This window comes from Plectropomus leopardus, chromosome 10 (assembly GCF_026936395.1).
Source record: "Plectropomus leopardus strain MGB_pleo_1.0 chromosome 10, ASM2693639v1, whole genome shotgun sequence".
Lineage (NCBI taxonomy): Eukaryota > Metazoa > Chordata > Actinopteri > Perciformes > Serranidae > Plectropomus > Plectropomus leopardus.
In genome coordinates, this window is record NC_142185.1 from 30356916 (window position 1) to 30380208 (window position 23293).

The 23293-nt window shown below is 38.6% G+C and overlaps 1 protein-coding gene across 1 annotated transcript in view; it reads right to left on the minus strand.

The window, feature by feature from the left end:
- The window catches only part of cntnap5a (contactin associated protein family member 5a), a 135239-nt gene that overhangs the window by 90907 nt on the left and 21039 nt on the right, over positions 1 to 23293 (minus strand). Inside the window, exons 2-3 of the mRNA XM_042494432.2 lie at positions 17463 to 17573; positions 15061 to 15254 (exon numbers count right to left, since the gene is read on the minus strand). Coding sequence (XP_042350366.1) covers positions 15061 to 15254; positions 17463 to 17573 — 305 coding nt within the window. The remainder of the gene's footprint in view (positions 1 to 15060; positions 15255 to 17462; positions 17574 to 23293) is intronic.

Here is a 23293-nt window from a genome sequence, read left to right on the forward strand (position 1 = left end):
ACTTTAGCACTGCAAACAGCTTTTAGAGCACACGAAATATGAGAAACACACTGGCCTTGGAGAACCCCCCCACAACATACATATTCACAACACTTGGGTTTTCTTAAGGCCTTCAACTAAAAAAAAATCAAATGTAGCCGTCAGTGTTTTTATCGGCGCTGATGAAAGCATGCTGCTGTGCTGTCACACAGGGCTCTAACCATGACCTTGTTATTTGCAGGCTGTGTGTGTGAGACACGCTGCGGTAGAAGAGTATTTGATTGTTCCGCATTCAAAAGCTGTAATATACAGTCTCTCAGAAGCTCCAATCTGAAGCTTTGCTTCAGAATATATTCAAATAAAATATTCATCACTAGAAAAGCAACAATCAAGAAGAAAATATAACAAAGTTTGGAGTAAAAACACCCTTAGAAATTATTTATAAGTCAAAAATCTTGCTTGAACTTCTTCATTTTGACTGTGTGGTTTGATGTGGTTTGACTGACAGTGCTGGTAACAAGCCACAAATACACTCCGCTTCAGATGCTGCTGATTGGAAACACGACATCACCTTTTTTCAACCAAGCCGTGCCCACGTCAAAACCAGTGGGAAATGCATTGACAAAGGAACAGAAATTCAAAAAAACTCTTAAATAAAATAACCCAAAATGTTGCAACTAGGGAAGAAAAATGTGGTATGTCACTGCAAAATCTAGGTAGATGTTTGGTTTAAGGGCTTCAACAATTAGCTTAAAGCTTCGAACCCACTGACATTAAAATTCTAAATCAACATTAAAATGTTGGACAGCTTTTTTTTTTTTTTTTGTCTATTCACCCTGGTTAGACCCAGTATTTACCTGCACAGAAGTGGTTTAGAATGAACAAACTATCTCTAAATTTCAGAAAACACAATTTTAGAATTTTCAGGAAAAAAAACAAAAGTTATCCAAAGGAAGATGCTAAACTTGTCATTAATAATACAATCAAGTCACTTTGTCAAAATTCTTACGTGTACTAGCTGATGAATAACAGTCCTGGAAAGACCACATTGAGTCGCTGTGTAAAAAACTATAAAGACTTTTGGCATCAAAACTTAGTTCAGTAGTGAATCTATCCGTCAAATAACTCTCTATTATAGTTTAATGTGTCCATGCATATCATACTGAAGCATCGTTTGGGCCAGTACATATTCTTCTTTCCTGCAAAGAATTATGTTATTCTGAAAGAAATTTGTCTGATTGGCAACTGCATAAAATAGCTGGGAACTGTCGGCTCCTCTGTTAAAGAAATTAAATCTGCTGTCCATTTTTCATAACTTCTTTTTAATGAACTTTGATATTAATTCATGTACAACAAGACAAGCAGAGGACATTAATCTTCCCTATTACTGCACAACTCTCGGACAATATGCTTTGAAACACAGAGGACCATTACTGTGGAATACCAGTCCTCACTTTATTAAAACTTGTCATCATTATTCTCAATTAAGTCAAACATGAAAAAACACCTGCGCTGTAGTTAATGTATTTGCTGCGTTGATGTGTTATGTGTATGTGTGTGCTCCATTTATGATTATTATAACTACTTGTTTGTTATATTGTCATGTTAAGGAGAGAATTACCTTGGTATTTGAATAGATCGCAAATTTTAGAGGGGAGGTGTTTACTACAAGCCCCTTTTGGTCTCTCAACCTCCCCTGCACAATTCTTGTTATGTATTTTATTATCTACATGTTTTTATCACATTTTGTATGCTAATACAATAAATTGAAATTCAAAAGTTGCCGATGAAGATCAGGTTACACAACAGACCAGGATGTCATCAATTGGTTCACGGCATAGACTGCATATAACGATGGACAACATGACAGCTCCCACAAAGTGTAACTTTTCAATCTCCATCGCCCCCTGGTGTCTGACTGCAGTACAGGTCATAAAGCTCGCCCCTCCATGTTAGTGAATGGGACATACTGTAGGTCAAACTAAAAACTCAAAGTACACGCCAGATAATTTCATCTCAAAGATGGTTACTGTCACCGAAGGTAGTTCTCATCACCCTGATGTTTGTTCAAGTGATCATTTTTATTATAAATTTGGTTTTATGAGTTATTCAGTTCTACAAAAAGGGGATTTTCCACCATGATTGACAGCTGTGACAGCCAATCGACGGCACCACCCGTATCCAGGATACATTAACCTCACTTAAGCATGGCGGGGGTAAGTGGGGGCACGTTGTCCATTTTTACAAACAGAATATGGTTCACAGACTGTTGTTTTGAAGCCTAAAGTTCCACATTTTAGCCATCGCCATCCTGTTTTTTTTTTTGGAAGAGTGAGGGGATGATTTTACTTGAAAGTAAGGACACTATTGCCTGTCCCTTAAGCAGCCCCCCCCTTACATGTGTGTAACTTAAGACCTTAGTAAAATGTAAATTGGAGATTTATTAAAAAAAATTTAAAAAATTCACCTCCATTTCAGTTGTGATGAACAGAGAAATTAGCAATAGAGACCAAAAACGTTATTGTACCAGGCTGTAAACATGTTTACTTCTGCTGCAAAGTTGGCCATTTTAACATGGGGGTCTTTGGGGATTTACTCTGTTTTGGAGCCAGACTCAAGTGGTAATACCATGAATTTCAGTTTTTTACACTTCTGCTTCGGCTTCGTTTTTCAGCCTCAGAGGTTGACGCTTGGGCTACATTAATGTTATGCACATAAAATGAGAAAGACAGTAGGTTTGAGACAGACAGTGCCTTCTGAACTGCATGAGAAAAACAAACATATGGCCTGCTCTCCTTGTGAGGAGGAGCAAAGGATGGAAAAGAGTTAAAATATTTCAACTCTGAACAGCAGTGCCATCCACTGTTACCACTGATGATATATTCTCTGCTGCACTAAAATCCAGTTTGCCATCTCACATCTGTCTGATTCTACGTGACGCAGCATTATTATTATTATACTATTTGTAGAATTAGATTGCAGTGGTAGTTGTGTAGAATTTTTTTTCAACTCATGTGGAACCAAAAAGGATAGATGTAATCACTTAAAAATTCACAACATGTTTTTATCTAATGAAATATTCAGCTTCAGTCCATGTTTGGCTTTCAAAAACATTTTCACTGGGGTCCAAAACATAAAATATATTTATTCTTTAAATAAAGCTGATTTGATAAAAAGGGACTAACTTATTTAATCCAACGCATTAATTCATTCGAACTCAGGATTTTACTTTTTTTTTAAGCGATGATGTCATAAAATATCACAACAGACATTTGAAAACCTCATTAGAAACTTTGAATGTAAAAAAATAAAAAGCATTTGGTGCAGCCCTAGTTAAGTGTATGCTATATGTTTGGTATACAGCTTGTGAAACTCTGCCTCCTCTTATTTTTGATGTAATCATTAACCCCGTCTTTCCACTCGACTCCCAGCTGAATGTCTGGAAAATCTAATGAACCAAACAAACTCTGATTACGGCTGCACTGCAGTCATTCTCGCTATTCATTAGCTAACAACACTCACACACGTCAGCATGAGTCATTAGTATTCAAGAGCGATACAAGAACACCACTGAGGCTGTCCAGAGCTATGACGTTTGTTTTTTTTCCTCTTTGGAAAAGCTTGCCACAGAACATCCTGTGTGTTTCAGCTGGGAGATGAAGTCTCTGAATGAAGGCCTGAGGGTGCAGAAGATTTTCCAGAGGTCCAGAGCACCGAGGTCGGTCCTTATCCACATAAACAGTCCTAACCCCACCGTGACTTCATTATTTCTATTTATGCTTCTGTCACTGTGGAACAGTCTCCCTCCCCATTCATTAAGACTCTTTACTCTTCCTCTCCAGTGATGAGCTCCCCAGTGCCAGTTTTCCTTTGTTGCATACAGCACAGGCGCATACGTTTATTTTAATCAATCCACTGGGGAATAAATCCTGCTGCCGGCTATGAAGATGCTATAGTGTGTTCCAAAAGGTCATTGGCCAGTTAAACAGCCTCAGGGAACACATAGTGAGGAGAAAGCTGCGAGTCTGTGACCTTGTCATGAGTGAAAATGCTACAGACCGCCAGTCGGTCAGCCAGAAGTCCAGAGACAAGAATCAGCAAGGCCTCATATTTCTTGAATACATTAGTGAGTAGCAGAGGATTCATTTTGTTTTTGTTGACAAAAAATAACTAGGTTATGGTTATATATCGATATTTTGGCAGCCACATTAACAGCTCTGTGAGGCTGCACCGAGTTGCTTTGAGCTCAGTGTTAACACTAGCATGACAATAAGCGCTGTCCAGGGTGCTGATTCTGGAGATGTGTCCTGGGTATTCACCAGTGGACTCAGTTTGGTTTGCAAGGCAGTAATGGCTAAATGGTAAACTCAAAAGCTGAAAAAGTGAAGCCAGCGCAGGAGTGCCGAAAATGGCAGTTCCTCAAAAAGCCACTTGAGGCCGTCGCCAAAAATTAGTCAGTCCCCCACAGATGGCTGAGATAAAATGCCCAATTTTATAACAGAAATAAACATGTTTACAGCCTGGTACAAAAAACTGTTTTAGTCTCTGTGGCTAATTCCCCTGCTTATGACAACTGTATAGACAGTGATTTTTTTTTTATAACTCACCAGTTTAAATGTTATTAAGTCTGCAAAGCATCACCACAGTCTAAGAGTCAAAGCCACTCCTCGCTGTGCCACCCTCTTATCCAACTGTGGTAGCATCTGATTCAAAAGTCCAAGATAGTGAAGACCAAAATGCAGAAGTTGAGGATACAATACAGAAGTCTACACACCAATGAGTGACGTCATGGTCCATTATTTTTATACTGTCTATGGTAATGGCCAAAAGTCCCGCGTGATCAGCCTCATTACTTGCCTTTTGATCCAATTGTTATATTGTTGTATATTTTGACAGTTACTTAGTTAATTTAGTTTTCCTTGCCCAGTCTGGTAGTAGTTTTTCTGTTTCTGTGTTGTTTTCAGCAATGACGTACATGAGGTTTTGGACGTTACACACGCGGCATGTTTTCTGCACTAGGGCCCTTTTAAGTAACATGCAGACAACATGTTCAACATGGCAAATTTAAAGAGGAAGTACAACACTTTTCAACCAGCTGGTGAGCTTGATACTTAGCCAATGCTTTCTGCTTATCAACACCTTGATCATAATAGAGTTTTTTTTTTTTTTTTTAGCCTTTGCCCACTTACGCAGGGAATAGGAGAAGTTTAAAGTTGTACATACTGTATGTAGGATACATGCATTTCCTTGAACCATGCTTATGGCAATTAAGTAGTCTCTAACATAGTTTAAATGTTTTCTTCTCATTCTATATATAATGAATTTAATATACAGACCTAGATCATTGTTGTTATTTGCAGCTGATGTACATATAAATGTATTTTCCTCATCATATTTATACATGTAAAAATATGTTTTTCCTGCAAATAGGTCCTATATTATATTTGTTTTGATGTTGCCTACTGTCATATTATGAATTTGTTTACAAAGCCTATATATTAGCATGTTGATTCGTACCAGCTGATGATCTATTACTACTAGTTCTCTGTTCGATAAGGATCACACCCACAATGACAGTAATGCTGAAGAAAGCCAAGGGCTGAAACGTGTCGGTTTTTGTCTGCTGCTGTGCATCAATAAACAATATTAAAAGCTTATCGGTGACTGCTGATGACTTCTTTTCACTTACGCAAGGCCGCCACAAGAAAATCCGTTCTTTGTTTATCCAGTATAATGTGTGTTTAGATTGTTACCTGTCTGAACGCCAGGCACAATCCTGGGAAAATGAAGCCTTGCCAATGTGAGGATGCTCACTACACCAGCTAAATCTGACAGCCAGAAACAAAGTCTGTGATCAACCGTCTAGTTGACAACACAAACAAAGAAAACATTTTTTAGCCACCTTTTCAAAATGAGCAGTGTTGAAAGTTACTATGTTCTGTAATGATAAAGGGCTTGATGATTAGCAGACAGCATTTGCAAGCGTAGACCTAGGATATGATGCCCATTTAAACAGGATCAAACATGTATTTTTCTCCCACTGGTGACTACTGAACATGCTTTTCTGAAATTAGGGCCCCTGGGGGACATGTGAGGGACTTTGCTTTTCTACACTGCACCAGTTATGTTGTTGACCGTGATCATTACTTTAGCTTAGGGTGCTAGCATGCTTACATTTGATAGTTAACACCAAACACAAAGTGCAGCTGAGGCTGATGGATATTTAATATTGGAAGAACTTTGATAAAAGGCAAGATGAGAAGTCAGGAGATAACCAGAGTCAGTAGCATTCATCCTCTGGGGACCTTAAATATCTGTACAAATTTTAATGGCAATCCAGCCTTCAGGTGTGATATTTCACTCAAAACCACAAATATACTCCACCTGATACCATGAGATGAAAAATCAGGGGATCACCAAAGCCAGTAGGATTCAGCCATCAGTTTTTCATACATAGTACCAAAAACATTGCCTGAATTTCCAGTGAGATCAGGCTGTATTATATTGTAGGTGCAATCATGATACAAGATACAATTATTCAGATAAAATTAGAACTCATGCAAACACATTTTAATCCTTGTTAGATTCCCATCTACCTGAACGACTAACAAGCATGGAAATGAAAGTATAAATTCCCCCCTTACGGACAAGAATTTGTTTCACACATTTATTCACGGCTGCATTAAAAATAGATTTCTGAATAAGGCCTTTCAAGGATAATGAAGGTAATCTGGAACCCCCTGCAAGAATACATTCCTCTTCCCACCTATGAATATTTGCAAAGCATATGGAGCTAATTCACCATGGAGTAGATTGCAAATATTATACAGGGAATTAGGTTAAAGCGGGATTTAAAACAGGGGCTCTGCCATTTTTAAAGAGTTTACTTTAAAAGTACCATCAAGCACATTTTTTTCCCAGACAGGAAAAAGGGTGAGTCTTTGTAAGTCACTTTGAGTTTCACAGTACACGAGCTGATAAAAGTCCACACTTCATGTCTTTAAAAGCTTCCACAGACACAAGTCATTTGCACAGATTTTCTCCCCTGGCTTTCGCTAATTAGGTTATTATCAGCTTGTAGAGTAGTGCCATCGTGTTTCTTCATATGTTCCCCTTGTACTTTATAAGGTTTTACTCAGTTCGCTGCAGACTGGGAACAGACGGTGATGTCAACACTGTTACTGATGTCAGAGAAAAGAGAGGCGAGGAGATTTTTAATTTAAACAAAAGGAGAAACTATTTAAACTTTCTAATGTTTGCACAGAAATGAGAGGTCATATATACTGTACTGTATGTCAAATCCTATGTGATTTCATTTCCATTGTGTTTTGACTTGTTTTCAAATGTCTTAATACCCAGTGCTGGCTTAGTGATCAGAATGACCTCCAACACTTTGATCCAGTGGAACATATGTCCATAAATACTGCCCAGATTGCCTTAATATCTGGTATTAATGGTCTTCAGAGGATGGCTAGCATTCATTTATGTGACTGACTTTTTCTCAAAAACCATTATTAGAGAGAAAGTTACCAAAAGAACTAATCTAAAAAAAATAGTTCACCAGAATTATGTGAAACTAGACAAAAAAGTCAGCTTTGCACAGAAATAGAGAGGTACAGGAATGAGTCTTAAAACCCAGAAATTAGTCAGCATTTTAGCACTTTAGGTTCCCTTGTCTCAAAGTTAAAAACGTTGTTTTCAATGGGTTTTGTAAGATGCCTAAAATAAAGTCTGAGGTTAGCACAAACTTTAGAGATGATCTCATTTTGTTCTGTGACATAAATGGCATATAGTGGTGAAGATTGCAACGAGCTGAAACATGTGCCAAGTGCGAACTCCTGGTGTTGATTCCTTCCTCCACAGAGGTCTCTTCCTCTCCAGAATACAGAACAAACAAATCTGGTGATTTATACGAGTAAAAACACAGAATAAAGAACTTTCACGTTCATATCAGTGTTTATCTGAGTCTGTTTTGTTTTTCACTGAGGGGCATCTAACCATGGTGGCTTATGTGAAAATGCCCCATCTAGAGCCAGTGTTGTGGTAAGCAGGTGTGGCCATGCATGTTAGTGCATGTGTGTATCCCACCGGCAAGCTCATTGCTGCTGCTTTGCACTACGCTCGTTGTGCCGCTAATATCAGGACGTCATCTTCGCACGCTCTCTGGTTCCCACCAGATTAACTTTTTGAAACCCAAACAATTTTGCTTAATATTTTCAAAAACATGGGAAGAGCGCAATGAGCAATGAAAGAACTGACCAAAATTTGCAAAAAAATAGCAAAAATTAAAAGAAAATTTGTAAAAAAAAAAAATAAAAAATTTAAAAAACAAAGCAAAGTTAAAAGAAAAAAGAAAATTACTTGGAAAAAGTGCTTAAAAATAAAACATTTTTAACATAATCTTTAATCTGTAATTATGATAATTATACACAGTTTTTCCCTAGCTTTTCAAAAGTTATGTTCTAAATCAACTTATTTCTTGCAATATGTGGAACATAAAAAAAGTTTAAGTAAAAAGTTGCATCAATTTGCTCAGGGTTCAAAGGTTTAAATACTTGTGAAAGGCACATGAAAGCAGCACAAGAGAAGTGGTATCGCTTCAGGTTTCAAAGGGTTAATAATGTCAGCTCTGTCAGCACTGTTGTTATGTTGCGCACTTATTATTGAGTTAGCACCGTCATTTAGAGAACCAAGTGCACCCTGAATTCAGCATTAAAAAAAAGTGTTGCTAACAAGAGGCTTAATGAGACCCCAGAGGTTGTCGGGACATCATCATGCTTTCAGGACACTGAAGTGTAGTTCGTTAGTAGCACAACTTCTGCTTCTGGTGATTGTATTTATGCCTCAAAAATTGTAAAAGTGGTGTTCATTTGTGAAATGTTTTTGCTGAACAAAACAAGTTGGTTTACTACAGATCTAATTTTCTGCAATAATCAAAAATTCATTAGAAAAATCCCATTGGCTTTTTGTGGAGGGACCCGGGATTTCTAAATTCCAGGTTGGCCTACAAAAAAATGTCATCCCTGCACCATTCAAAATCTAATTTAGCTCTATCTGGAAGTGCTTTCTCAAGTGCTGGTGTCAGCACAAAATTTAATATGGTGTGATATTATGTTTTACTGTATTTCACTACATATTTTAAGCCAAACTACTGGAAGGAAAATAGGAAATAGATCAGTGTCTGTTTGTTTCATATAATTTCATTTTTAAACACTGCAGCAGAGGAGATGCCAGCAGGACCGTCAACCTTTAGCCCCGTGTTTTTTATGGAGCTCATTTTTCCATGGAGCTAATTTGGCTCAGCATTAGCTAAGAATGGCTGAGAGCTAGCAGTCATATCAGCAGCTGCTGCTCTCTCATTAGTCCCCCTCAGTTCAGTTTCTGGCAGCGAGCCGTTACCTTTGAGCTTCACTTGTTAAAATGCCAGACGGATGTGAGTAAGTATCAGCCAAAGGTCTTGGTGAGCGCTGTAGTTAGTCAGCTTGAGAGTGAGTTTCAGAATGAGAGATTTGTGACTAATTGGCTGACATTCATTCTGCACTATATAAATTATACTATAAATCCAAGTTCACATGAACACCAAAGAAAAGAAGGGAGGTGTGGGGCTGGATTTGTCTTCGTGAGTGTGCATAAAATACACATCAGTAAATATAAAGCTCAGTCACGCCTCGTTTTAATGCAGGCCAAGTTTTCAGAGGGTGACGCTCGTTCCGACTGGCATGATGCGGTGCTGTACGCCCCGGTTGAGTGCTGTATATTAATTTTAATATTTATAAGTAAAGCACTCTCTCTTTTCTATCTCGTAGGTCACTTACAAAAGGTAATAGCTGCAGGTCATGTTAGTAATATCTATACAGAAAGTCTCGTCCTCTCCCTGCACAGCAGCTTATTTCCCTCTTCAGAAACAACGATGCGGGGACTGACTGCGTAGCACATAAAGAAAATGTCTCCGTTATTTTCACTCTGTAAATATTTCACATGATTTGCAGGGAATTGTACACTTCTATTTATGTTTCGGCACTACACCCAAACTGAGTTATAACACTTTGTTCTTGTTTGCATAAACAAAGTAATCTCGAGTTAAATCTCTAAAATGACAAAAAAAAATTACACAATGGTTTTGCCAGATGGTACATGAAATCTGGTCAGAGGCATCAGCAGACAAAGCTGCTGCTGAAGGCCCCAGAGCCCGTCAGGGGCACCCAAAATGGGCAATCTACACATACGGAAAGCTCTGCTCATAAATAAAGCATTTAAGCACTATTTGTTGCTCATTTTCATTCCTCCATAATAAAAATGGAAAAGTTTTTGTTGAAGCAATTTTAATTGAAGTTGACAGTTCTTCACTTTTGTACATTGTAAAGTTCAATAGTTGTTTTCAGCAGAGAAGCTTTTTTCTGAGGCTAGCGTTTTTTCATTTAGTGCTTTACTGTTGGTGTAATTATGCCATGATATAATTTTTTAAAATCTTTTCAGAGCATCCAGAATTGGAAAATGTTAAACTTTTGTTAATATCGCCACACTTGTCACTGTCACTTGAATCACCCAGTCACAGTGGAGGCGGGACAAACAGCCTATCGCGAAGAAAACTTGTCACATCTGACGTGCACAAGTGCTACATAACAACAACAACGGAGGAGAAATGTGTTAATATACTGTGATATATAATGTTCCCTCTCATGAACCCACACAGACCGGCTGGTCTGTCCCCTCACTGCGTTTAGCCTTCCCTTTCATCCAGAGCAGGAACTCTTCACCATTGTGCCGACATATTTCCTTCTGCTGATTTTCTGTATCATAGCAACCAGATGTAACCAGCGTCTACGCTGAAAAAACGCTGCAACTCCTCTAAAACTTTCCAACACTCCCAGCTGGGCATTTCCTGAGGAGCGCCTGCTGATTTCAACTGGAAAAAACCCCAAAAACCAAACACTTTGGCGGACACGGCCCAAAAGTACGCATCGACACCAAAACTACACATCTCCAACTCAGCACAATCACCACAAAAATGTTGGAACTGCACGCATCTGCAAACAAATTATTATGTAACAGATACGCTGAAACTTCAACAACATTGTGAAAATCTTGTTGGCAGTTTTAGGCACAAAGACCACTTGGTTTAGGAATGTGTTTTGGCTCCCTGTGGAAAAAGCAGCAATGTCTCAGTGAAAAACACCTGTTTTTGGTGCCACTATCCCGATATGAAAAGCAGCGATTGCTTGGTAAAAAAAAAAAACACTTTTCATGCAACTATCCCACTAGGATAAGCAGCAATGGCTCAGCAAATAAACACTTAACACCTAACAAGCTGGAAAACAGTGACAGGTCACGATAAACCCATCTTGCCTAAAATGCAATGACTCCCTAAATCACAACCAGTTTTGCTGTTTGTTTGTATCGAAAAGGCATCCCGCCAAGGTGTCAGGCCATACACCATCCTCTCCAGACTCAGATGACAGAAAAACGTTGAGACTGACCAAAACATGAAAATGTACTGTATTCCTGGTTTGTAGAAATGTGCAATGCCAACATGTTTTTCTTGTGACTAGGCTGCTTACACTCCTTCCATGCAACTAGTTACTCTCAACAGCCAGTTACTTCTTAATGTTATTTCCACCTGCCATATGTATTTATGATGTCATTCCTATATAGCCAGTGTTAAGACAGATGAAATAAATATATTGGGACCATTTAGAAGTTACTATTAGAGTTAAGTTTTAGGTTTTTTGGAGTTTTGTAGGTTGCAAATGTTACTACATGCAGTCTCTGTCTTAATTCTAGAAAACATGTTTTTAATATTATTTGCTTTGTGTCTTTGTGTATTCTTATGCTTTAAATAGCTTTGCAGGGTGCCCCTTTTCCTCTTCATTATGTGTCATAAACTGCAGTTGTATCTTTTAACTTTTTGTGTGTGTGCATAAATTGATGGAACTTGCTGTTTACAAAGGCTAAGTTGATTACTAAAAAAGTCTGGGTATTGTAGTTTTTAGTAAATGCTACTTAAACAGAGGTAAACAGTGTATTTTTAGCTGCAGATTAATACATATTTGACGCTCTTGTAAGTACTTACCACACTAGAAGAGTGTATGTGGGATTGACTCAAAATTAACAACACTGCCTGCATTTACCATAATGAAGGAACATGTCACGGTGAGGCTCATTGACGTGTTTTTACCAAAAACAATGGAGCTCTGTGGCACAGAGGAATAAGCCACAGTACATCAGACTTGGCTGCAAAGACAATACATGTTAGCAGGATCAATTTTTTGTTGGATTTGGTCTTTTCATGGGATTTCTTGACAATAAAAAAATATAGAATATTGCCAGCCTTATCCTTTAATGCTCTTTACCAATATCCTTGCGCCATTTTCTACCCTTTCATTTAAAAGAAGAAAAGATGTCCTCTATCTTAGCCATTCATTCCCCTGTGAATGACTGCAAACACGTATAGATTCAGAATGAGCGCTCACTCCGCTCTTCAGCCTGTTAGGAGGTTTAATCAACATCTGTGTCATTTGAAGGTAACAGCATGAAATTTTTACTCGGTTTATGGAGGGGATTCAGACTCAATTTCAAAAGAGCTAGACCTGTTTTGTTTCATCTGTAATTCCTATATTCTATATTGTTTTAAAAGATGGAAGAAGATAAATACTGAAACACACAATATTAGACATAACAAACACCCTCACATTTCTGTGCTCTTATAATTTCAGCACAATGGGGAAAAAAAAACTACTTTGCAGCAGTGACATGCCAGTGGGCAACTACACTCTCTGCTAATTGGACTGCCAAGTATAAAAAGTCACATAGAAACTGTTTAACATCTTGTCAGCAGCCTTTGACATAACTGGGGCAAACACAATAAAGGATTAATAACATGTGCCAACATTCGGCTATTTTCTTAGACCCTGAGTCCTTGCACGGACTAGCATAACAAGCTTTGACATTACATGGAGGACAAAAAAAAACGGTATAATAATTGCATTGACACCAGACACTTCCCACGCTTCGAAATGTGTCAGAAAAAGTGAGAGGATGTGTTATCTGACTCTGACCTGTAATGTCATCAATAAAATTGTCCATGGAGCATGGAAAAGTGATTATATCTCAAGTGACAGAAGTACATGTAGTTCTTGCTGTCGATGTTTCGACTGATAAGCTTCTATTAATGTCTGGAATAAATATGGAGCTAGTTGATTGGGGGAGCTGATATAAGCAGAGATAAAATGTTATCGTGGTTATAGCAAAGTGATAGTTCTGGCAAACTGTTTCAAGAAAAACCACAAGATGTAATTTCTATACTTGAGTTTGTGTATGGATACAGTTTGTATATGTATGCAAATGGCCCATGAAAGTCACATCTTTTTACACTGAAGGAGAAAAAGCATTTACCACTATGCTGAGGAGTTGCTGTATGGCTCTCTGCAATTCCATGTTTTTGTGTCTAAGTTATTAATGGGAACGACATTTTTTAATAATCGGTGCAGTATTAAGTAAGAGTAGTGGCCTTGTTGTGATGTGATCAGTTGGATTATGTTTTCACCGTCAAGTCACATCCACTGAAAGATTGTTAGTGTCTGAGAAGATTATTGAAAGTATCCCTACAGAGGTAGACTTTTTTGTTAAAGAGTAAGATCCTAATTGTTAAACCTGAAAGAGCCCAGAGATTGCCTTTGCCAAACCCATCAGAAATCATTAAAATAACAGAAACAAAACAGTTATTTTATCACCGTTTATATCACTTAATTCAAAAGCAAAAGCCAAATTAAACTCACAAAAGCCTTTTTGGTTTGTCCATGTACTGTTTTAACAATCACCTACTCTGGTTTGTTTGAAATTAACCTCTAATTCATCAAGTTAGATGTGAAGATATGCTGACTCTGTACACGCTGAAATTTCTTTATTTAAATGGAGTCGTGTAGCTTTGGCAGTGGTGATTTTGGGGCTTTTTCTGGTTGAACAAAAAGGATCTCAGGCTTAATTCAAACTGTGTTTAACTGTTTAGCCACTGGCATTGCAAATCCCTGCATGATAATGTTAAAGCACATCGTCAGAAGATAGGCTTACGGCGTTGAGCAACGTTTGCACTGCTATACTGTCTCGAAATGTGTGTGGACTTCACTAAATCAGGCTAGTCTATTACATCATAGCCGTAATGGCTGGAAGGTAGTGATATTATGGCGAGTTTAGTGAATCATATCTAAAGTGAATGTATTAGTGTCTCTTATGTGAGTTAAAAACTGCACTTTCCCAGCATTAACAGGCTGGAGGAAAGGACCGTTTTCCTCTAGGCCAACTTTGCCCTCACCACACCCCCTAACTACGTCTACGCAAACACGCCCTCTGCGGTCATTTTGACTTGGTCAGCTGACTTTGTTATGTGCTGACTGGCTGTTGAAACAGGTGACATGCCTTAAATTCTCAAACCAGTCGCAGAGTAGCTGGTAACACCATCAGCCCGCCTAAGTTGAGCTGAAACGAGCCAGTTCACACCGCTGCAACTTTTTTCTGCAATGTTTGGAAGTAGTTGTGTCTTTTTTAAAATTCATTTTATTTTATTTTTTAAAGATATTTTTTAGGGTGTTTTGCCTTTAATTGATAGGACAGCACTAGAGTGAAAGGGGGAGAGAGAGAGGGGATGACATGCAGCAAAGAGCTGAGGCTGGAATCAAACCCACAGCCTCTAAACATGGGGCGCCCGCTCCATCCACTGAGACACCAGGGGCCCCAGAAGTAGTTTTGTCTTTTTGTGAATCTTTGGTCCGAACTGTGCTTTAGGCACACATGTGAGAGTAGCACTGATCCTCTCTTCTAACTCATTAAGAAAGCAAATAGTATTATTTTTCTTCAAATATCTTCCTATTCCTCATAAATTCCTCATTCTATCCTAAAAAATGAGGAAAAACACGTCTTTATCTGAACATTCAAAATTGTTGAATTTCTTTCAGGGGCAAAATAAAGCAAAAATAATATAAATCCTGCTTTAATTCAGTTGTATACAGCAAATCAACGAAGAATTAAAAGTCATACAGAAAACTGTTATACAAAAACTGTCATATAATATTTAGTGTGCAGACTCACCCCCACACCGTCCTCATGCCTGTACTGTTTCCAGGCCCGGCCCGTGTCACTGTAGAGCAGGAAGTAACTGCTGACCCAGTCCCAGCTGTCATAACGTCCCTGTGTGGCCACAGCCGTCACCTCCATCTGCTCCCTGAGGTCCACCTGGAGCCACGGCTCCTGGTCTGTCACCATGGGAGACCAGCCTCCTGCTCCTGAAGGAGAAATGCAGGCAGAGGGGGTCCATTAAACATCAATACTGTGGATATCGATGCAAAGAGCGGAGGATTGTTGTGGTTTAGGCCGAGTTGCAACACGGCTCCGATTGCAAAAAATGTATAAATTCCCGATGTGAATACATGTTTGCATTCGAAATGCTTCAAGGTTACACTCCAAACGATTCTGTGGAGGTCAGCTCGCTTCCTGCTTGGAAAAAAGCTGATTCATTTTGAAATGTGTACAGTCCGGCTCCAGAACTTATAAAGAGCAGAATCCAGCTCGCTCAACAAGCTTACCGCTGCTCCACGAGCCTCCTCGCCACAATATGGAGTCTGTCTGTCATTTGTCTCTCTGGAGAACTGAAACTAGTGATTTTCATGTTCATGTTATCTACAAATGCACATACTGGTAACAGTTTAGCACCTTTTTTACACTCCTAAAAAGGTTGTGTTATTAGCATTCAGCATCTGTAGCTCTAATTAGGGTGTGACGGCATATGTGAAGAATGTCCAAAGCTTGTGGGAGCCGTTTCTTTTTACCGGAGAAGCTATAATTTGTATCAGAGGAATGACTGAGACTAAAGGAGTAGGAGATGATAACAGGAAAAATCAAAGTAATGAGACTTCCCTTTCTACTTATTTCTGATTTAATTCTAATGTGATTTTTGTTGACATCTGTAGCCTTTTGATTTTCTGCCCATTGATTCTTCCGAGGGCCAGTTTGGAGCTGTGGCCTAATCATGAACCATTTCTTTACATTTTGACAGCTGAAAAAATGGAAAACCATTTACAGAGTGGCACCATCAGTTTGCTGGTCTAGAAACAGGAGCAGCATAACTCAGGGGCTGTGGGCGGGATTATGATGACCAACAAGACCAAATAAAACTTTGCAAGATGGCTACAGTGGGGTAAAATATAAAAAAATAAACATCAAACTGAAACTGATATACAGGAACCAAAAAACCAAACCAAAAAAAATGACGTGGGCGATGCGGGAATGGTCAGTCACGGAGAAATCCCAGCAGCCCCGGACCTACAGCAAGCTGCTTCAACATTTGACAGAATCACACTCCTATCTATAATTACATTTTAGATATGCATAATGGCATTCCTCCTTATCAAAACTGTCATCTCAGTCAGAGTGGTAATTAAAGATATCCACAACAACATTCTTGCTGGTAGAAATAGTATTTCAGGATATCTTGTCATCATAACTAAATGTAAGAATAAATTTGGCCGTTTAAACATCTTATGATAATTAAATTCTTCCTGGTCAAAAATAAGGTTTCAGATATTCACAACATTCTGACAAGTAATGTCACTCATTTCACGTATGTGTGTGTTGGGGTTTCAATGTCAGATTTCCAAAATGTCATTAAAATATTCAGAATTAACATTTTGGATGTCTGAAGTAGAATTCTTACTGGGAAAAACTCCCAGTTCAGATATCTACAATCCAACTGTTACATCATTTTAATTTCAGACATCCAAAGTGAAACAAAATAAGATTCCTCACATCCATTACGTCAATTTGAGTATCCAAAAATACATTTTGAGAAGTGAAAATGTCAGTCACAATTCGATGATGAATAAAAATTGCAATTTCAGATGAATTCTGATGCAGATATCCAGAAATCTCTCTATTTCTTCAGACTATGGGTGCGTTTCCGAGAGCTTACTGTTTGGATTGAATGTGTGATTAATTTAACCGTTCGTTAATTTATGTAGAAACAGAACGCTGTTTAAATAAACAACAGTGCTCACATTTTCGTGTCAGCATGGATTTAAAGCACACCCTATATTAGTATGTTGGTGTTGTGGTTAATTGCAAATATATTTACACAGATATACTAATTATACTGTTTATCACACAGGGGCTGTTGCATTGAGACAGACGACCTTTCCGTTCACATCGACACCTACAGGAAATTTAAAATCACTAATTAACCGAGGGGATTTAAATTGGTTTTAGTCCTAAAATTTGTGATTGGATTCCTGAGAAACCACAGGGACCTGAGTAAATGAATTTAAGTAGATGACACATTTTACTCAAAATATTATATATTTATTAGATATTTCCACTGAGTTCATGATTATAAATCCTTGTAAATACATTATGAACCTTTTTTTTTTTTTTTTTTAAAAAAAAAAAGCACTGTAATTAAGTATTTTATTTTATTACTTCACATCACTGCTGGTACTTACCATCTCTTCTGTTGAGCTTGGCGTTGTAAGCAGCATAACTGACTGAGGACTGAGAGGAGCTCTGAAACGATGAATGGGGTAACGTGGAGGCCAGAGGACCATTGCAACTATCTGTGAAAGAAAACACAAGATACCCAGAGGCCATTAGCTCCATAACATATGTGTATTATTTTTTTGATCTTGTTGTAGATAGTTCATAAAATGTAGTTCACATTCAAACTGGCTCAGAGGGGTTTCACTACTCGCCCTGCTTGGATTTATTCAGCGGACAGAAATAATTGAAAATGCATCCTCGAGGAGTTAAACATGTTGGTTCAAAGTGCATCTTTACCTGTCGGTGGAGGAGTTTTCAAGCAAGAACTGGGGAAAATAACAGGGCTGCCTCACTTATCCAGTTCTCAGGTACCTCAAACAGTCTATTAACCCATGCAGTGACCCGTGAAAATAGCACAGAAACTCCACGGCTCCTTTTGTGTACATGTGTGTGCTTGTGTGTGTTCTTTTTAATCCCGCAGTGTGAGATTACATCACGTCCAACAGGCGGGAACAGATTACGAGCCCAGTGATATAAACCTGTCAGTCCCATCTTCCCCTTATCCACCTTTCCCGCCACAATAAGAGCAGCGAGCCGAACAACAACAGCCTCTCCGCTGTTTGGCTTCACTTGAGTGCAGAGCTGCATTAAGGCTCGCATCTGAGAACATAATGAAAACTGGCACCAGCCTGATTACAATTATCCCCGCACTCTCTCCATCAGCGTGCAGTTCGCTCCTCTGAGTGCGAGAGGCTTTTTGTTTTTGGATGCCATTTTACTCCGAGTTCAGATGGATTCTGAGCACATCTGGAGTGGCAATTGGCCATCCATCTGGTAGACAACAGCACAGCAGAACTGACAGCATGAGCTCGCTCTCCTTTTGGGCGTCCCACCGAATTTCGACTGACCTGATTTGAGTGCTCTCAGATCGCTTGCCAAGAGATTTCTCTAATCCTGATTTCAAGTGTGACTAAAGTGGATCGAGCTGTTTAGTCCAAGACTCAAATTATGGCTGAGCCGCAGTTGCAGATGTTCATTGGGGGAATGGGAATGGCGCGTGCCATCTTAACGCCACACCACTGGAACCGGGGTTATTATGCAAGCAAAGCACAAACTCGTAATCTGTCAAAAGTCTTCCAAGTCCTACTTTTGATCCCTTAAGGACAACTCTTCATATCTTCTCCTTAATCTGAGGCCACCCGGTTTTTCTTGTATGATGCAGCTGACAAAAAGCTTGGACAAATCCTTCAGTCCTTCATTCAAGTTCAAGTTTAATTTATTGTATTGTATAGTATTATATATATATATATATATATATATATATATATGCACATAAAAATTTATTATGGTATAAATAATTAATTTTAATATATTTTTAATATAAATAATTATTTTGTTTTATATCTTTAAACCAATTTTTGGGTCAAATGTATTGCAATTTGTGGGAAATTTCTTGCCAAGTTGGGCACTGTATTTCCGATCATGTTTTCAAAAGAAATTAAACCAATTTTCTAAGATTTCAAAGGGTCAAACAGCTTATGTAATGTGTCTGAACCTGAACGCAGCACAAGAAAACTGATGTTGATCCAGGTTTCAAAGGGTTAAAACACATTCAATACATCAACTACAGCATAAAAGACAACATACTAACTAAGTGACATATTTTCGTGAGGGCCAGAGGACAGGCAAAGTCAAAGTTAGGTTTCTTGGTTGGTATTTTTTTTTTCATACCTTCATACCTACCTGGAATTTCATATTTTTTTCACAGTTTTGATGGCATCAGTACAGTAAAGGAGCAGGTAGTAGAGCAAAAAAACAGTCAAACAGTCCAAACAATCAAAAACTAGGTAAGCAGTGAAGCTTCCAGTGAACAGGCTAAAATCCAAAGTCAAAAAATGAGGCTGGAGTCACACACAGGGGGAAAAACATTAAGAGAATGACTGGTAATCAAGACTACTGGAGTACAACACAAACAGGTGAGTAAATGAGTCGGGTTTAAATACAAGACACAGCTGATTAACTGATTGACAGCAGGTGCAGAACAAAGGGAGGAAGTAACTCTCACAGAAACAAGGAAAAACCAGGGTTAACAAAATAAAACAGAAATTAGAGGCCACGGTAGACTGTTACAGTTTTATGAATATTTCATATATATTCAATGGATAACAATAAAAGTACAAAACAACTGACAAACTGTACCATAAACCCAATTAGTCAACACAACAGCCGTAGGAGGTTTGTATAAAACAAGCAATTTGGGTGAATTTTGAGCAGATTACTCTTTGAATATTGCATCAGAGACTAGTTTTCCTGATATTTTTAAGAACTCTTTTTTAAATGATTGTTTTTTGTATTCAGTACTTTTTTCAACTCTTATTTTCTACAATTATTCATCCTCACCCTGGTCTCTTGTACTTTTGGCTCTTTTGATGTTTTAAGTGAATCTGAAGTATAGAGAGGCTCTCTGAATATCGCTTTTTAGGTTTTTATTTATTTTATTAAGTTGAGGTATAGAGCAACAGTATCACGAATCAAGAAGGCCTCATGACGCCCCATAAAGGTTTGGCGACACCTAGAAGGGGTTGGAACCCCTTGGTTGGGGAACCAGTGAGTGACGAGATGTTGACAGTTTAGAAAAGTTAAAATAACACAACCCAGTCACCAGAATAAAAGCTGGCATTTAATATTTCTGCAAGCCAACCATACACTATATTTGTAGGTTATTTAGCAAAATATTGTAACTTCACGTCTCAAACACGCTGAAGATAACATGTTTTTAGGTATGGGGAAACAAACCACTTGGTTATGGTTAGGTGAAGATCATGTTTTGGCTTAAAACAGCCACTTTGTGTGGCACTACACTAGCAGGAAAACAGCAATATCTCTGTAAAAAACAGACAGTGGTCTGCGGCTTGACAGGCATCTTGCTCAGGTGACTCTCCATCCAACATCCCCTCCACCTTCCAATAACAAAGTCAGCTCAGATACTGATACAACTAATGTTGTTTTAGAAATATTGATATGATACAATGAACATACATTTGTGAAGTATCCATGGTTTGCAGAAACATACAAGGCCAAAATTTTCTTCTTGCGACTAAGGAGAAGAAGAAGAAGAAGAAGAAGAAGAAGAAGAAGAAGAAAAAATATATATATGTTTTTTGATGATACAAATATGAGACCCCTGGCCCTGTTAGTGCTTCTCTTGCTGTCTTTTGTTTTTCTCTTTGCAGGCTGCTTGCAGGTAGAGATGGGCAAAGCCAAGACCTTTATATTTTCCTCCTGGGCACACTGGGCCTTGGTTATTTATGATAGCTCCTCATTCTCATCTTCCCGTTTTGGTGGGTTTTCTTATTTCTTTTGAATTCAAAACACCACACATTTATTCCACAGTATAAACACAAATGATTTACAGATTTACATTTATCTTTTTTTTGCTCAAGTTTCGAGCAAAAATATTGTTTAAATCACTTTAATCTGGTGTGATCTCCTTTTCTGTCTAGCTCACTGAGCCTCAGCTGTGACACAACTCACGCTCTCAAAGTGACAGGTAATGTGCTGAGAAAGTTTCCCCATCTGCAAGATGTGCGTCCTGTAGACCCTGTTGTTGTTGTTTACAGATCTGGTCTTGAGCCAAATGCCTGGCTGTCAGTCAGGGAGACTTATGGATGGAGGATGATTTGCCTGCAAAGCCGCTCCTTGGCCTGTGGGATAACCGAAAATCCTCTGAAGCTGACTCACGATCTCTAGTGAAGGCTCAGGGGCTTGAATCTTGCAGCCAAATGAAGCCAGACGTGCATCTAAATGCATGGACATAAACACACGCGCACCACCGCTAGCCGACAGGGAACACTTAATCTCTTTTGAAATCATAAGTACACCAACTCATATCAAGAGCTTTCAGTTTCAGTCGCAGAAGTGCTAGGATGATGGTTTTTTTCTGAGTAGACCAACAGAGGGCCGGCACAGAAGTGTCATGTTGATGTTCTCGGGTTTGCGGCACACTGGAGGTTATCACTGATTGTGCTGGCGATAGAAATAATAGATGAAAAAGACCAGCGTCTGCACTCTGTATTCAGTTCAGACTCTAATCAAAATGTTGTCTGTTTAAATTACATTTGTGGTTTGGATTCAGTGTATCATTAAAGAAGAGGCAAGTGTTATTTTATTTTTTTAGTATCCCATAAAAAGACCAACATCGAATCTTGTTACTTTCTGACTTTCCTGCCCTCTCTATGACCCCCAAGCCCCGAGCTGACTGGTTTCCACTGATGATGTAAATCTTTAATAACAACTCAAGTTTCATTACTTCGTAAGACAGCTTGGCACCACAGCATTTGGAAAATGGTCCTCAAACAAGAGTAAGTGGCACATTTGTTGGGGACTATTTCCAGCTGTGGATTAGTACACATTTAGTGCTCCGGTGGATATTTAAATCACTAGAACAGTGATTTACCACACCAGTGCCTACATTTACCATAATGAAGGAACATACCAAAAGTAAGTATTATCAGCAAAACATACTTAGTATCAAAAATAAATGTATTAATAGTGTGGTAAAATGTTCCCTTCATTACCATACCCTCTGGAACTATAATCGCCCAGTTGATCGGATTTGCTGGGTACTGTTTTAAGCGTCTTCCAAAAACCCACTTTTATAGGCAAGCCTTCCTATTGGGCAACTCCTCGTGTATTGTTTTTTTTTTGTTTGTTTGTTTTGGCCTTGTCTGTCCCTCATTGTACTGTGTTCCATTTTGTAATTTTTATTGAAATTTGATTAATTAATTCAGTCACTCACTTATTTAAAGTGTGTGAACTTGTGTTTGTAAAGCGCCTTGTGGATGTATGTTTTTAAAAAAGTCAGTCAGTCATTTTCTGTAACCGCTTGTCCTCGTAAGGGTTGCGGGGGGAGTGAATCAAGAGAGATCAGCCCCTTTCTCTCTCAATTTCCGATCAGAGTATGACTATGCAGTGCTGATCAAATATTATCAAAGATTCTGCCACAACGTTGCCTATTATTCATCAAAACTTTTCAGAAACATGTTTTAGTGCATAGTTGAGCTATATTAGGAGAGTCTGTGGACAAGAGGCCATAGTGTTTCCTGTTTTGTGAAAAATGGGGGATGAAAAAACTGAGATCAACAAAAATGTTTACAGAAACATTTTTAACTTACTATTTGACTGTAAAATGAGATCTTTTGTTACCAGCCAGTCATCATATCGGTTTTTGGATAAGCAACTTGCAATACGTCACCACCAACAGGAGCTTTAATTGGTCAGTTGAGGGGCAATGCATTCTGGTAGTTTTAAGTTATCTCCCTCTTGAGCGTAAGCAAATACCACAGTCCTTTTTCTTTGTTTCCTCTGGTCATGTCGCAAAAATTTCAAAAGCATGCGTCTTTCTCGACAGCTTAGTTTTGTGAAAACATCTTTCCAGCAGTGAAATACTTCTTGAGGCACAGTTTGAGTAAATGTACTTTGTTCCACCAGTACATTAGATGCAGTGTTTGTTAGTGCAATCGACTCAGCCATACTGTACATACAGCCCTGTTTCCAGTGCTCTTCTCTGCTCATTAGCAGGCCTGCCTTAACCTGAATGCACAAACAGATGGTGCTCCACAAAGAAATCAAATTCAATTATCACAACAAAGTACCATTTGTAGCACACAAGATGGATATTTTAAGCTCTAGATGCAGAGACATAATCACACCTGAAGACAACTACACGCCCAAATCAAATAAACATGGCTTACCAGATATGAGGAAGCCTGAGTTTCCCCTTGGATATCGAGTCAGG